Raw genomic sequence first — 17,899 nt, forward strand, 5'->3', positions numbered from 1 at the left:
AATGTTGCCGCAGAAACACGATGACGGCACCGCTGGTTCAATCTCTGCCTGGTAAAAAAGAGTCTCGAGACGGTCTATACTGCCATGTAAGGAAAAACGCCGTATGAGCCTTCAGGCGTCGCCAAATTTCCTGTGACAAAACACGAATTTCTTGGTAAGCTTATGAATATTTTCCTCCAATTTTATGGTAAATTTTATTCGCAATTTCATCTAATAGTCCAGTCAATTTAGCTCTAAATAAGGGTCATCTGGGAAAATCCATATATAGAAGGTTTTTTTGCGGAAACATGTTGCATTAGGCTACCAGAACAACATATCAAAAGTTTACCAAAATCGGCCGTCCGCTAAGGCCGCCATCTTGAAAAAAGGGGGGGCGGGGGGCCAAAATACGCCGCCGGCGACCGGTTTTTAGCTTATATCTTGAAAAATATCGATCCTACGGAAAAATGTCACTGAACCTTTTAAAAAGATCATAAAATTTCCTATTAGAAACACTATACATTTATCAAGTTGCGACTTCTGGTTCGTGAGATATGGCGGTAGTTTCCTGCGGCTAGGAAAGTCAAATCTTGCGAGAAATCACGTTTTTTCAACAAAATCTGTAATTATCTTAAAAACGGCGAGTCTGAGGCAAAAAAGTGTTCTCACCGGAATGAAAGAGCATGAAATTTCCATGCTAAAAATGCTTATGAATTCACTAGGGGGTCCGCCCCCGGAGCGCTATGCGGTCCGAACCAACGGCGGCTACTACGCGGTGAGGCTCGGCTTGGCCGCGCCATGAATTGTTGCGGTCCAAGATGAAACGGCTTCACTTTTTTGGTAGATTTACCGCGAGGGTAAGTCATATTATCCATTTAAATATGTGCTAATTTCCTTTCATCATGAACCCCCCCCCCCCCCTCCCCCTTTAGGTCATGCATGTTGTATAGTTAATAAATGTCAACGGTCGCGCTTGAAGATAATGTTATTATTTTATGCTTTCTTATTCAAATTAAATTTGTCAAACAACAAATCTTCTTTTTTCAAAGTAACTAAAAGGAAATGAATTAATACAAAATATAGAAATAGGAATAAGACAAGCATTTCTTCGTTTATTACCTTAAGCGGTGGAATCGTTTATTAATACCTATATGTTGAAAAGCATGATGGTCTTGAAGGTTCAATTGTTTTTGATGGATACGAACAAAAAGCGCAACAGATTCTACAAAAAGCGTTGAAAGGTGACGACGTTATAGCTTTAAGAAATGTCCTGCCTTAATTTTTTTTGAGGACACTCCTCTATCCGTGGCCCAGGACTTGCTTCTATCTATAATGAAAAGAATGAGGCGCGTTTGATTTGCTTGCTATCGAAACACTTTACTACAGGGAGTCAAGTTAAAGTATCTCAAGCAGAGGACGATGCGGATACTCTCATCGTAAATGAAGCTATCAGTCTGCCGAGAGGAACGAAGAAACAAGTTGTTATCGTTGGTAGAGTACCTATATTGAGAGAGTATGGCCACTGGGCCCCATGGAGAGACTTTTAGGACCCAAAAATGGCGGTGCTTTGTTTTGGTTTTTGTGGATAGGAGGGGGGTCATTGCCAACTTTTGACGGTTTTCACCAACCGCACTTGCTGCCAACCTTACTACATCTAAGATAATTTTTCTCAAAAATTGCACACGATTAGCCTTAAAAATATGTAAAGAATCGCAATAGTGCATTTGGGTAAATTTCTCGTTACGATAAGCAAAGAAAACTACAATTTGAGTCATTTTGCATCACATTAATTTATGGCGTCCGCCATTTTTGGGTCCTAAGGGCTCCATTCAGCCTAAGATGGCTGAGCCAATCAGAGGTGGTAACACCGGTGGCCATACTCTCTCAATATAGGTACTCTAATCGTTGGTGAAGACATTGACCTCCTTGTTCTAATGATAGCTTTGACGCCTGCATCAAGCGACGTCCTATTACTCAAACCAGGTAAGGGCAAATATGCAGCCCAAATTTTTAGCTCAAATCAATTGCGAACATCGAATGTAAATTTGAAGAAGAGCATTCTGTTTATCCATGTCGTCAGTGGATGTGATACTACTTCAGCATTTCGTGGCAAGGGCAAAGGCAAATTTATTAAACTGTTAGAAAAATGTGGCGAAGTCTCTTGTATTGCTGAGAAATTTGATGAAACCGACTGCACTCAAGATGAGCTTTGTCAAGCGGGTGAGCAACTCGTTCTTTTGCTGTATGGTGCTGAAAAATCAGTTACTGCTTTGAACAAATGCAGATTTCAATGTTTTAATCGTGCTTTGGCAAGGCAAAAACTGAGGTGAAACTGCAAACGTTGCCTCCAACTTCAGATGCGTGCAAACAACACTTCTTACGTGTATATTATCAAGTTCAACTCTGGAGAGGAAGAAAACGGAATCCCAAGGAATGGGGGTGGAAATCTTCGGAACTCAGGCTTCTCCTTGTGCCTATGCTCAACCCGCCTGACCCCCCCCCCCCCCCAAGAACTTTTACAAATCATCTCATGTACATGTTCGAAAGGCTGTAGTAACCGCTGCTCTTGTAAGAGAGCTGGTCTACCATGCAGTGACATTTGTCTACATTGTTCCGGCTTGGGATGCAGCAATCAAGCAGAAACACTGATCGAAGAGGAAGCAGAGGATGAATTTAAACTCCCTCTTTCTATATTTTGTATTAATTCATTTCCTTTTAGTTACTTTGAAAAAAGAAGATTTGTTGTTTGACAAATTTAATTTGAATAAGAAAGCATAAAATAATAACATTATCTTCAAGCGCGACCGTTGACATTTATTAACTATACAACATGCATGACCTAAAGGGGGAGGGGGGGGGGGGGGGTTCATGATGAAAGGAAATTAGCACATATTTAAATGGATAATATGACTTACCCTCGCGGTAAATCTACCAAAAAAGTGAAGCCGTTTCATCTTGGACCGCAACAATTCATGGCGCGGCCAAGCCGAGCCTCACCGCGTAGTAGCCGCCGTTGGTTCGGACCGCATAGCGCTCCGGGGGCGGACCCCCTAGTGAATTCATAAGCATTTTTAGCATGGAAATTTCATGCTCTTTCATTCCGGTGAGAACACTTTTTTGCCTCAGACTCGCCGTTTTTAAGATAATTACAGATTTTGTTGAAAAAACGTGATTTCTCGCAAGATTTGACTTTCCTAGCCGCAGGAAACTACCGCCATATCTCACGAACCAGAAGTCGCAACTTGATAAATGTATAGTGTTTCTAATAGGAAATTTTATGATCTTTTTAAAAGGTTCAGTGACATTTTTCCGTAGGATCGATATTTTTCAAGATATAAGCTAAAAACCGGTCGCCGGCGGCGTATTTTGGCCCCCCGCCCCCCCTTTTTTCAAGATGGCGGCCTTAGCGGACGGCCGATTTTGGTAAACTTTTGATATGTTGTTCTGGTAGCCTAATGCAACATGTTTCCGCAAAAAAACCTTCTATATATAGATTTTCCCAGAAAAATGCTAGATTGACTGGACTATAAAGTTTTGGAAAATTCTAAGGAAAAATATGAATAAATTTCCTAAATTCTAAGCATTTTATCGAAATTTGGCAACTTTTAAGTGTTCATACGGCATTCTTCCTTTGCACGTCAGTATGCAGTTGCCCTTATGATTGAGTTGCCTCGTGCCTACTCTTATGGTGTTTTGTGACAGAATATGAGAATTCTTAATACTGTAAAGTAGGTGAGTTTTTAAAGTAAATTTTAAAAAGGAAGTTTAGGTACAGGGCCGGATTTACCTACTTGCCGCCCATGGGCCGCCTGTATTTTGCCGCTCCCTTCTCATTCGTTTTGAAACATCAATAAAAACCGTCAAGTGAACGTGCCGGAGGAAGAGGGATGCAAGACGCGTTTACTCGTGTTGGATACATTTTTTGCGGAAGCCCTGTCAACACTATTAGCAAAAATTCACGGAACTTGGCGCGAAAGTTAAGTTCCGTAAAACTGTCTCTGTGTGGATAGTGCCTTCCATTAATAAGAAATGAACGAAAAAATTATGGAGGAACCATCATAAATGTGGATCAATGATTTTAACTTCCACCGCCGCGCCGCCGTGCTGATCGCACTTTGTTTGGCGCAATGCGTGAAGTATTCCTACACTCTTTTAGGCGCTATGCCTTTCACGCCGACCACTGCTAAACGCACTGTGTTTGACGCAATGCGTGAAGTATTCATGCAGTCTTGTAGGCGCTATGCGTTACACGGCGACCGCTGCTGACCGCGCTATGTTTGACGCTATGCGTGAAGTATTCATGCAGTCTTGTAGGCGCTAATATGTGTCACATGCTGATCGCCGCACCGAGGGCCTCTCCTTTTCATCTCAAGTCCTCGTCATCACTTTTTGTTACTTCTAGAAATACGCGTTTGAAATTTTGAAATTACATGGATCCTAATGGCGGAAGGAAAGTTCAAACTGACGTTCTGATGCTTAAAAATTGGAATTTGGGATCGAATATTTCATAGAATATGCATTTAGACTAGGTAGTTGTACTTGAAATCATTAATAACTCAATATTTCAAAAACTGCACTTATGCGCTTTGTCCCCAAGCCCTTCTATAGGACTTACATGTATCCTCCTCGTATAGAGATACTTCAATGCTCGTTAATATTTACAAATTTGACACTTCGTGAGGAGTAGAGGTAGCATTGGTGTTCAAAAACAGACCGCGTGACTGCGTTTGTCAGACTTCATTCACAGCTTGCGCCGAGCTTCGGGCAATAAAAAAAACTGACCAATGTTTTGACCCTCCTACCTCACGGTGTTAGCATTGCATCGTCCACATTCGAGCTGTTCATTTCTAAATTAACCGACCCACCCGAAGCTCAACATGCGTCGTTTCTGATGAACATTGACTCTCGTTGGAAAGTGAACAATCTATGGCTCTTATGTCAAAGGATGTACAAGGATTCTATCCACTAACAGGTTCAAATGCCAGCGGATCTGTCATTGAGCGCTCGCAAACCGCCGCCGCCCCCACTTGACCGCCGGAAAACCGCAACATGACTTTTCATGTCACGGAAACTCGTGCCACAGACTGGAAAGGTTGTTGCAGCTTTGTCCACTCGAATGCCCGACAAAACCTGCGTTTAGGAGAAGAGGCCTTCTAAACTTTTTCAACAATTTGATACGCATTTAATTTTTGGCGGCAGAAACATCGATCCTTCCCCTCGCTTTCCTTAGAAAATATTTTATTTTTGTTACTGCAATGATGGAATAACTTCATGAATATCTTTATGATTAGTTGAAAAAGCTCAAACTTTCATATTTTATTATTAAAGGTTAAATAAATAACACTAAAATGTAATTAACTAGATATTTCAAACATGATTTTATGTGAAATTTAAAAATGTATTCATTTTACCTCTTAAATGGTAATAATATAAAAATTCTTATATGTTGATAAATTTCGATATGTTCTATGTTACTGATGTCAATGCTTCCAAAATTTGGACCAAAGCTGTGCAAAAATCGCTCGATTACTTATGATTCAGTGTCAGAAAATTGATCCTAATTTTACGTCAACCCAAACTAAGAAAGTGTTACAAAATAATAGATGTGAAATATCGTCATACAGGAGAAAGGAACAGCAAACGACAATAAGCACGATGAGAACACTGCATAGCTTCACGATGAGATTAACGTAAAACGTGACCACAAAATTGAATTTTTTCAATTTCATTTTCTTTCCTTGGCCAAAAATATCGCTCTTTTCAACTACATATCGACGGTGAAACTCCTAAACCAATTGCGGTGTCTTAAAATCCCCGCGTCTCTATTTTATTTTTTTTAAAAAAATACGAGAGAAACTTCATTCCTTAGAGTTTTTCCAGAATTTTGCCCCCCATTGAGAAGAAAAATCAAGGAAGTTTTTAAGAATTGACGCTGAGAAGTTCTCCATTTAAAAAATAAAGTATGCCAGGAGGTCCACAACGTCGCAAACTGAGGTTCGTGGTTTGGCAGTCTCACCGTCGATATACTGCAGTGGCGTGGCGTGCTTTGCGATATATCGATTGATCTGCGTCATATAGACCTACGGAAAATGATCGATTAACAGGGTGTTCGTAGCGAACACCTTAATAATCGATTCTTTACCATAGGTTTAAATGCCATAACAATCGATACATCGCAATTCACGCCACGCCACTGATATACTGTCCCTTTACATTGTTTTCGCGTTTTTGGTACTCCGCCTATCTTTAAAGAAGCGTCTTGAAATATTCGATGAATTTCGTAGAATCTATCAATTTTCACCGGCAACATTTTTAGTTTTGGAGCTAAATTTTCTAAAAATTTTAATAATCGGCGGTTCATTTAAAAAAGACCCCTCCCTCTTATCAGCCCTTCTCCGGGTCCACCACTGTTTGGGTGATTGCATGGGATGGGGCAACGATGATCCTAACCTAGGGCGCGTCAAGTCGGGAGTCAAGAGGTCCCGCCGTCTCGACCCTGAAACGGACGGTAGCCGAAACCCTAACCTAAGTAGAGAGGTGGCCGGAGATGGGAGGAGGGGAGGCAGGAGCAGGCAAGATCAACGAGGAGCAGGATGCTAATCAATTGGTTGCGTTAAGCATAGTTGCCGCTACCACTACCACTTTCATTATTGAACCTTTATTGGTCTCCTGTTGAATGGCCTTGATCGACAAAGCCCCATCAAGCAGGGATATTTTTACATCGAGACCCTTGATAAGTTTTTGAACGATTTTTAACAGTCGGTTTTCGGAACCATGGGACAGTCCCCTGGTAAAAATTGGCGATAGGAGCTGCGTTTCAAAATACCATAGGAGTTCTTATATAGCCGTCTAAAGAAGGCCATAGAAAATCATATAGCTGGCTGTAGAAAACGGAGTAAATCATATAGCCGGGCTATACGAAGCTATAAAAAAGTACAGTCGGGCTATAGTTTCTATCGCCGGGCTATGCAGTTTATCGCCATTGGCTATAAAAGGCTATAAGAAATTGTGTAGAAATTTGTGTGCTTTGGAAATCATTAAGTTTTTTACGGAACTGCCTTAATGTTTACAAAACTCACATTATATCTTCCTTTAAAACACATTTTTTTTCATTTGGAAATCATTAAGTTTTTTACGGAACTACCCTAATGTTTACAAAACACACATTATATTTTCCTTTAAAACACATTTTTTGTCTTCAATTAAAATGAAAATAATCCCTACAGAGTGTGCAAAAATTTCAGAATCATGAGTTGAAAAATGCTGACTCCGCGAGATTATAAGTATTAGAGCCTAACACAAAGCGGAGCGGCGACGCACTGGCGCCTACAAACCTAACAGGGATACTTCTCGCATTGCGCAATGCGTGAAGTATCACTGTTGGGTTTGTAGGCGCCAATGCGCGTTTCGCGCTCTCTGCCCGCCCGCCGCGCCGCAGCGTGCCACGGCGTCTGAAGCAACTATTTCACACCAGAGGTATTGCACAGTATCATAAGAAATTGAAGGCGCTCCAACATATTAAGAATGACAGGCATCCTTCAAAAGTACGGAGCTTTCCTCGCAAAATATATCAAGATACTACGGCACAAAAAGAGAGTGGTAGTCCAAAAACTCACCAAGTCCTAGTATCCGTATTTAGTAACGTTTAGCATAAACTTTATGGTCTGGCTGTTGCTTAATCGCCATCGGCTATAAAAGGCTATGAGAAATTGTACAGCCGGCTACAGAAGCTATTGGAAATCTTACAGCCGGCTTTAGGTCTATGGTATTTTGGAACACAGATTCTACTGCCAATTTTTACCAGGGTCCCCATGCCCACCCAGCGGGCTGATTGTTGAAATTGATTGATAAAGCTGTAGTCAGGCACGTAGCCAGAGGGGGGAGGCTTGGGGGCGGGGAGGGGCAGCAAGGCCGTTTTGGACGGTCACATGTAATTAAATTAATACCTACGATTCAGGGTCTTGATTTAAAATCAATAATCATGCAATTTACCTTTGTAATTACTTTGACCCTTTTAATAGGAGGACTTACTGAAGCAACAGCGCTTCCTTAAGGATCAGGTAAATCTGGATTTTACCTGCGCGGAGCTAGCATGATTCACGTTTGCCCGCAGGGGGGTTTTCCTTCTCCGTCGCGGGAAATCTGTTTTCACGCTCCGGCTGACGTACCTAAATGAATTGCAGCGCGGCTTGGAAGTTCCGAACTGAAAATTAGCTCCTCTTAGCCTGCGCCAGCTTCCCGCCGCGGTTCAAAGTCAAGGATAAACTAACATGTCGATGTTAAAACCGAGTATGTCCATCATTCGGTGAGCTTTGGATTACAAGCAGTCTTACAGGTCGTAGGGCTCGTGAGAAAATGGACTTGTTAGGTTTTGGCGTCGACGGATTCAAGTGGCCGCGGCGTCGTCGCTAAAGCCCCGGCCTGTAATTATCCTTATAATTGCAGACAAGATGCTCAGACGGAGAAAAATATCGAACTTCCCGAGGACTGCACTCGAGCACGTCGAACAGGATCCCTCTAACCACCTGCAGGTAATCGCAATGTCGCGGATAGTTAAAATGTCACTTTTACTTTGATGCAGACCTGTCCTCATGCTTGTCTTTTATATTATTCCATTCACGTCGGTTAGGATTGCGTTTTATAATGTGAAGGTAGGCACTGCAAATCAGCGATGATTTGAAAATATTATCGAAACTATGAAACTGTTCTTGATAGGGCCATACTGTTTTGAAAAATTGAAGTACTATGAAAAATCATCGCCCCTCTAACGTAAGGGCGTGTAACATCAATTCCCACGTGAGCTCTGTTGCCCATATTACTCCATGCTTTCTGGGGCTCATGCGGAAGTCGAGGTACGCCCTTACGCCACACAGTGAATCGAGTCAATTTGAGAGGCCGGACATGAAATTTTTGTCTAAAACTGCAAATTTTGATGGTCATTTCGTCATATTTTAAACAATGAGGAACATTCAGAAGACAATTTTACGACAGAAACAATGGAGCCACTTTTAGAACCTCAAACGTTTGTATGTACAGAGTTATAAGCGTTTAAAGTTTCTAAAGTTTGTCCGACCTCTCCTATCGACTCGATCCACTGTGCGCCAGAGGAGCGACAAAAAGTTGACTTAAAAATTGATCGCCTTCCTGGATTTTTAAATGAGCGTAACCTAAGGTTCTGCTTACATCACTTGCTTTTTTTTTCGAATGTGTCAATTGACTCATTCACTCTCAGTTCATATGGACAAGGGAATTGCGCTTTGAAGTTTCGGGCGTGAACCTTTGTCACGAATCCGCGACATCTACGAAACTACGATCATGCCCCACGTCGAATTTTCGAGGTCCGCGTTCGCGCGCAATCGAGTGCTCGTGGCTGTTTGCGAGGATTCGCGGTCATTTTCATGAATGTGAGCACATTCTATTTCGCAAGTTAATCAAATCAAGTAGTCCCTGCGTGAAAATTGTTGGTTTTTTATTCATGGAACCAATCTACGGATCAAAGTTCTTCGGGAAAGTTAGAGTGCCGGGAACAGGAACGAAAAACCCGCGGACGATTAAGGTACACTGGAAAAACAACACATTGAATGTCCTGCAGACTCTTGAAAACATTGACAAGAAAAAATACTCTTAATTCAATAGGATTTTTGCTTGAATCAAAACGAAATCCGCTTAAATTAAGAGGCTTGGTTCTTGATTTAAGCTAGATTCTGATTGAATCAAGAGTACTTTTTCTTCTTGCTATTTTTTTTAAGAATCTGGACTCTAGATCCAATGTGTTTTTTTTCCAGTGTAGCTCTCCGAAGGGAGAGTGATTATAGTACAAAGTAACATGAATAAGATTCTACATAATGCATCTACGTGTATGTATTATTTTTATTTGAAATCGAATAACTATACGGTTTCGATGCGATAAATTAATGAAGTTTAGTTGAACATGATTTTGATGTACGAGCATTCGTGAGTTTTTTAATGGTAAAGTTTAAAAGCCTCCTTGAAACGTATTTTGGAGCTGGCGCATCCCGGGTAATTTGCTCTTTTTCGGGATTGGCAACAGTTCTTCTTTAGATCTCTAAACCAACCTCTGACTTTTTCTATACGTGCGGCTAGTTATATAATCATAATTTTTCAGGGAGCACCCGTGTGGGTCCGGGTGTCTTGACCTGCCTCTTTCTTGAAACTGCGAGGTCTCAGACATTTCGAATTTTGAGAGAAGAGAAAGATGCAAGAGACAGATCAAACTCGAACCCACCGAAGGCAATCCTGCATGCCTGAAAAAGAATTACAGGCAATTCCCAGAACGGAGTTTTTAACCCATCACCGTCATGTGGCGAATGATCGAAAAAATACAAAAGAATCGTCAGGTTCGTCACCATCGATCAAATTTTGAGTATAAATTATTTTGCACAGATTTTTTTCCAAATTCCGCTAATGAATCAGTCCATATCAAGTTGAGATTGATAAACTCGGTGCGCCCGCCTTGTCATAAATATTGGTCTACATTGGATGTGCCGTCTTACCAAAAATTTGATTTTTTATCGTACTTCACCGTCACACATCCAGCAATGCCACCCAGTTACCAAGACTTATCAGTTATCATTACCTGAGTACTCCGTACTGACCTCTCATACATGACCTTAGTTTATCATTGTTTTAAATGATATCCGAAAATGTACATTAAGGGAAGTATTCGGGCATACCCCCAAATTATAGGGGAGAGGCATTTCCATACATAGAGAAAAATCAACTAACGGCTGCTACAGGTGCTACTGTTAATATCCCTTCATTTATCTCCACTAATCAAAAACAGCTTTCACGACTTGTAATGATTTGACTCCTGCAGCTCTGCATGCGCCTTCCCACAACAATCAACAGAGAGAAGTGAAACGTGGGTATCCTTGTCAAATAATTTTCGTCGGATGGAATTTGCAGTTGAGTAAGGTATCTACGGTATTTTACCGTACTATGGAGGAACGTCGTATGGTCATTCAATAGCTGTCAAATTTAATACTATAAAATATTTATTTTTGAGTGAAATTTTACTATATTTCCTTAAAAGCATACTTCGTATGCACTAGAAAAAATTTACAGTAAAATTTTACGAACGTTTCACAGAAAAAAATTCGTAAGTTTCCCAAAAAATGGGTATTTTTAGAGCGGAATTTGACAACGTCCGAGTATTCATGTGATGTTTTTCCTTCGCACAGAATTATTGACATCGTGCTCAGCCGTGCCACGATTATTGACATCGAGCTATTAAATCTGTAGCGACACGGGAGTACTCTCCGTTTAAGGATCCTCTCGGTTTCACTTACCTTGGATGCGGTAGAGTGCCTCCAATGGCCAAGAGTAAATTGTCATTTCTGAAAGTTGCACATCATGGGGCTCCTAAACCTAAGGCCCAATCGAAAAAAAAACTCATCTCGAAGATATTTTTCCAGGGATAAACGACAATCGTCTATATAGGAAAAAATTCCCCAACACTTCCTTCAATAAACATTTGAGGAGATTTCTTATCATTTCAAACAATTATGAACTGAGGTCAAGTGTCGGAAGTCAGTACAGAGAACTGAGTCGGAGGGCAATAAAAACAGATAGGTCTTGGTCACTCGGTGACGTCACTGGACGTTGGACGCCTTTGTCGGTAGGTGCGATAATGTTCAAGTTTTTTCTAAGATTGGTCCTAACTTGATTTGGGCTGGTTCATCTGCAGAATTTGGGAAAATATGTTGCTCCCATACAATTCTGCCGCTCCAAGAAAGAACGCCGTGAGAGCATTCTGCTGTTGCCTCCCCCCCCCCCCCCCCCCGACAAAAATTTTAGTTTTAAGAAAAGTTATACTGCATATTTTTTCTTAAAATTTTTCTTGAATATACATTGGAAAAAAAAAACACATTGGATGTAGCGTCCAAACTCTTGAAAACATTGACAAGAAAAAATACTCTTGATTCAATCAGATTTAAGCTTGGATCAAAAGGAAATCCGCTCAAATTAAGAGGTTTATTGGTTCTTGATTTAAGCTAAAATCCGATTGAATCAAGAGTATTTTTTCTTGTTGATGTTTTTAAGAGTCCAGACTCTAGATCCAATGTGTTTTTTTGCCAGTGTATATGTAGATTAAGCTGTGCAAAAAATTGCCTAAAAAATTGGATAAAAAATACTCAGAATTTTCCCAGTAATTTCGTTTTTCATTGACGGAAATATGGCAACGTTTGAAGGCTCATACTGCGTTTTTCCTCAGCACGGCAGAATTGTTCATAGGGAAGTGTTGAATGCCCGAAAGCAGAAGTTTCTACCTCTGGTCTCCGATGTTAGCGCACGGAGCGGCATCAGGGGCGAAGATGCGCGGTCATTGGAACAGGTCTGTTGTCATGTCGAGTGTTTGGAGTCGGATCACCGAATGCCTTTAAGATCGCCGGGGATAATGGGCCGCTCGGGCCCTCGGCTCAATTGTCTTAATTTGTTGTCTCGGGGTCTCCCTGGGCCGGGGCCGGGGCCGGGGCGTCGGAAATCTTTTCCCAGGGGGGCTCCCTCGCCGCGTCCAGCCTCGGACACTGATTTCGCGCGCGGAGAAAGTACTAATTCACCAGGAACGTGACGTCATCACCGGAAACTGCCCCCGTCCCCATGTCCGCGGACGAATTTCCTCGTGGAGCCGTGATCGGAGACAAAATATCTCTCGGACTTCCGCTCACGGTGGATTGGGAGGGGGGCATTTAGTGTGAGGGCCCTTCAAGGAAAGGTCGTAAAAGAGAGCTTGTGACACCTTGGTAACATGGCTCGTAAAATGAGTCGTAAAAGATTCTTGAGTGGGATTAAGAGATCATAAAGGACGTGGTCCTGGTCCTCTTTGTTAATTTAGATTGAATTTGAGTAATTAGTCGCTTAGTGTCTGCACGATAAAATGTTATGGCCGAAGACGCCGGATAAGCGGACAAACATATTTGGAGTTTGGTTTCTCCTTTGCTCAAAAGACGTTAGAACGCTTAGAAACTTGAAAGAAATCTTTTTTTTTCACTATTTCTTTCTGTACAATGAGGTTGAAAACATTTCCTTTACCCAAATAAGTGAAAAACTGGTTATTTTTACGAGCTTGAAAGTTGCGCGTCAAAAATCACACGCGAAAAAGTGGCAAATTATCACACTGATCATTTGCGACCTACAGATCCCCTGGTAAAAATTGGCAGTAGAATCTGTGTTCCAAATTACCATAGACCTACAGCCGGCTGTAAGATTTCCAATAGCTTCTATAGCCGGCAACACAATTTCTTATAGCCTTTTATAGCTGATGGCGATTAGCAACAGCCTGCCGATAAAGTGTATGCTAAACGTTACTAATTACGGATGCTAGGACTTAGTGAGTTTTTGGACTACCGCTCTCTTTTTGGGCCGTAGTATCTTGATTTATTTTTCGAGGAAAGCTCCGTACTTTTGAAGGATGCCTGCCATTTCTAACATGTTGAAGCGCCTGGAATTTCGTATGATACTGTGCAATACCTCTGGTGTGAAATAGTCGCTTCAAGCGCCATGGTACGCTGCGGCGCGGCGCGGCGGGCGGGCAGCCAGCGCGAAACGCGCATTGGCGCCTACAAACCTGACAGGGATACTTCACGCATTGCGCAATGCGTGAAGTATCCCTGTTAGGTTTGTAGGCGCCAGTGCGCCACCGCTCCGCTTTGTGTTAGGCTCTAATATTTAATCTCGTGGAGTCAGCGTTTTTCAACTCATGACTTTGAAATGTTTGCACACTCTGTATGGATTATTCTCATTTTAATTGATGAAAAAAAATACGTAGTAAAGGAAAATATAATGTTCGTTTTGTAAATATTAAGATGATTCCGTACAAACTTAGGATTTACAAAGCACACGAATTTCTACACAATTTCTTAGAGCCTTTTATAGCCGATTGCGAAAAAGCAACAGCCAGGCGATAAAGTGTAAAGCCCGGCGATAGGAACTATAGCCCGGCTGTATAATTTTTTATCGCTTCGTGAAGCCCGGCCGTATGATTTTTTCCACTTCCTACAGCCAGCTATATGATTTTCTATCGCCTTCTTCTGTCGGCTATAAGAATTCCTATGGTATTTTGAAACGCAGCTCCTATCGCCAATTTTTACCAGGGGAGTCAGTGATTTTACCACTTGCAAAATCGTGAATGTGAACCGTGAAATCAGTGTCCTTCAATGGGTTAGGGTCGAATAGGCAACTAAACTAACTTCACAGGAAAGTGTGAAGTATCACAAACGATTGCAGGCGCTCAAAGCCGAGATCGTAGTTTAGGAGCCCCTTTACCAATGGATCATTCATTTCACTGATTAAAATTTGCGTGGGCAACGCACAAAATGCTCTTCAATTTCCCGTGATTGTTAATTGCCCACGATATACACAGCAGTAGGCTGAAAATACTTTTCCAATAGTCCTCGAAACTTTTAACCGTTTTTTTTTTTTTTTTTGCATGGAAGGGACATCATTTGGGCAAGGAAATGAAACCAAATTCTAGTAGTGATGTCGATCACCGTGCTCTCTGAGACGAGACGTTGACATTCAATCTCGTAGGTTGCCGCCGGCGAAAGGGGACCAAAACGCCACTGAGTTCGCGAATAATAACATGAGATGGAGACGGCGATTTCCCGCTTGACGGCACTTGATAATGTTGGTAAATGGACAGATTATAAATAAACGATCATCTCGCTCACTTAATCGCAACCAAGAGACTCTCCTGTCGACCGCTCGTAAAATCCTCCATTAACAGCTCTTGATAACTGATACGTGTCGTCTCCGCGAAAATCTCGCGATTTCGGTGCAAAAACTGAACGAGGAAAAGTGTGGGCGGTCATAGGGGTCTTGTTCCAGAAAACTTTTTTATTCACGCAATGTTTCATTTAAAATTGTGATGGTAAGTGGGAGTAGTCAACTCCGGACGGAGCCTGTTACGGGTCATAGAGAAAAAAAGTTCACAAAAGCAAGAGTTGCCGGTATTTTAATGAACTGTGAGAGCTTTGTTTTTTTATCCCTGCCAAAAAATCATACTGTCAGCAAAAATCTTTGTTTAATTTTTAAATAACATGGTGCCTCTCTCCTGATGGAAACATGACCATATTAATTCGGAGAAAAGAACCAAGTGTAGGTACTGTTGGTTCCAGGCCACATCCCTATGGACGAATCAAGAAAAAGGGACCAATAAGGTATATGGTGGTGCTTTTGGCGTTCTTCTAAGCTTCTGCCCGGCGTACCTTTTGTTTGCCAAAAACTTGGTTTCCCCTCCGTTAAATTTGATCCAAATGAAAGAGAAAATATCTCCTGAGTTCACACGCTATATCTTTAAAATTTTCATTTCAATAGAAATTTAGAAATTTGAAGAGGCCAAATTCTTTTAGAAGACGAACAATTTCTTTCTTTTTCGGAAATGGTTGAATCTAAATTAATGAATCATAAAGTGAAATAACTATGCTGGAATATATGCACTTACTTCCTGCAAATCCTGTCGCAGTTATTTTCAGTAGTAGATACGGTTTTCAGCTGCGTTTTTTCAACTCGATATAGATTTTTTAATAATATCATTGAATCGTGTCCAGCGTGCCATTTTTCCGCACTTCTGAGCGTTTTATATAAGGCTCAATCCATAATTTAAAAAAGTCTCTGTTCGGATTATTCCAAAATTTAGGTAGAATTCCTTACGAAGAAACTATGCAGTCAAGGGCCCGAATTATTTTGAGCACTGGCTTCGGCATAATTATGCAGTTTTCCGCTGCACTCTACCGGTTAATGTAGCGAGTTCAAGAGCTTACAGAGTCCGAACTTCGTCGGAGTCACCGATAAATGTCATGTGGTGTGCTTTCAAAGTTAACACGAGACTATCCCTCTTGTCCTACGTGAATCCCTTGCATGTAACAGGGATTTTTGACCAAAATTCCGGTTTCGCACCGGGCCATTATCTGATTTCAAGAAACGCAAAATTAACTCGCCGACGCTCAACAGACCAAATATATTTTTTTTAAAAAAAATGAATTGATTACGTCTCAATCGACAAGAGTTTAGCTTCTCCGCCGCATATCCACGAAGTACTCTGACTCGAACGGTCCTGATACTGGCTGGATCTCTACTCATATGAATTAGCCAAAAATGAGTAGAAGAATGGAGAATCGATACGAACATAATTTATTGCTTCACTTGGGAGTAGTGAATAAGATGATTTTGCAGTACTTTTTATAATTTTTTCTCTGATGTGATAAATAGTATGAGAATATGTATAAAAGTGAAACATGCATCGCCTACATATATCATCTGGCGGCATTTCCCTTTAAACATATATATTTTAGCAGATTAGATAATTTTGTCATATTTCCTCCGATAACTGCTGAAATTATGAGCGAAGGATACCTATCCTCGTTTGCAGTCCACTCAGTAGTTTCCGCGTAAACATGACATTTATCAAATTTCAGACACCCGTAAATTCTCCATTCTTCTAAAATCACCTGCCTCGGTCCTCACATCTACAAATTTCTATACCTGTTTCCACCCGTACTTTCAGCGCAAGGATATCTCTTTTAGTCCACTCTGTCCTGATATCGGCTGGGTCTCTTCTCATATCAATTGGTAAAAAACTAGTAGAGAACTCATTCCGATATCACTGGCCTTTGCACTCACATCAACACAATTTTATACCTGTTCCTATTCCTCCTTTCAGCACGGATATCTCTTCTAGCCTACTCTGTTCTGATATCGGGTGGATTTCTACTCATTAGAATTGGCCAAGCACGAGTGGAGGAATTCTTCCGATATCACTGGACTTTGCACTTTAGCACGGATATCTCTTTTAGTCCACTCTATCCTGAAATCGGCCGGATCTCTACTCATAAGAATTGGCCAAAAACGAGTAGAGGAATTCTTCCGATATCACTGAACTTAGTGCTCACATCAACAAAATTCTTTCCCGGTTCCCACCCGTGACTTTGAGGAGGAATTTATGGGTTGTGCGGTTTGTTTACACGTGGTGGGCGCGTGGCGTGACTGGGAGTGTGGTGTGGAGACTGACCTGACATTTGGACGTCATCGTTGTTGAAGACGATCCAGAGGGAGAAGAACTTGTCGACGCCGAGGTTTTCGGTGAGCTGGCCGTCGATGCCGGTCGTGTTGGGGAGCTGGATAACGGAGCCGGTCGGGGCCGGGGCCGCCGCGACGGCGAGGAGCAGGAGCAAGGCGAAGCTCGCGGGGCCGCGGGAAGACGGGCACGACGCCGACGAGCACGACTCAAGCGCGATCGCGGACATCTCGACGCCAGCGAGGCACACAACACACTGCCGCACTCGAGCCGCCGCGACGCGACGCCGACGCCGCCCGTCCCAGACCTCACTCCGACTCCGCCACGGTAAAAAACCACCCGGCATCCCATCACGCTCGCCCGGAGCCGAGCCGGAGCCCCCCAAGTTGCCGGCTCTACTACCCGCTCCGAAGAAAATCATCAAGTAATTAACAAGAAACATAATAGATTCAAAGTATACTCTTCAATAAATTTCTCAGTATCGTCAGGTTCTTTCTTAATATAGTTTCATTTCCTCGTGAATGCAATGTTTGGTTTTTTTCATGGTTTTGGTTTTTTTGGTTTTTACGTGTTCTAATTTTCCTTGAAATTTGTAATTTTCCAGCAAGGAAAAGTGTATTGCTGACTTTTTTTCAATAGCCCGTCAGCAGTACTTATTCCGGAGGTGATTTCTCCTCCAAGGTAAAAAAAAGTATAAAATTATAAGATAACACATAACGCATGACGCATGACGCCTGAGGCGTGAAGCGCTACAGGCACGAAGTGGTCAGGGGGCGTACCGTACCCTCTCGTGTCTTGCAAGAAAGAATTAAGGTATAATGAAATGTGACCAAATCTGTGCGAAGGGATGTATAGGGACCTCCAGGTGAGAAGTTTCCTTAACTT

The 17,899-nt window shown here is 41.9% G+C and overlaps 1 protein-coding gene across 1 annotated transcript in view; it reads right to left on the reverse strand.

Moving 5' to 3' along the window:
- The window catches only part of LOC109033607 (transforming growth factor-beta-induced protein ig-h3), a 50,756-nt gene extending 33,429 nt beyond the window's left edge, over positions 1-17,327 (reverse strand). Inside the window, exon 1 of the mRNA XM_019046296.2 lies at positions 17,009-17,327. Coding sequence (XP_018901841.2) covers positions 17,009-17,243 — 235 coding nt within the window. The 5' untranslated portion in view covers positions 17,244-17,327. The remainder of the gene's footprint in view (positions 1-17,008) is intronic.
- Positions 17,328-17,899: the final 572 nt, after the last annotated feature.

Source organism: Bemisia tabaci, chromosome 4, assembly GCF_918797505.1.
Source record: "Bemisia tabaci chromosome 4, PGI_BMITA_v3".
NCBI classification, from domain to species: Eukaryota; Metazoa; Arthropoda; class Insecta; order Hemiptera; family Aleyrodidae; genus Bemisia; species Bemisia tabaci.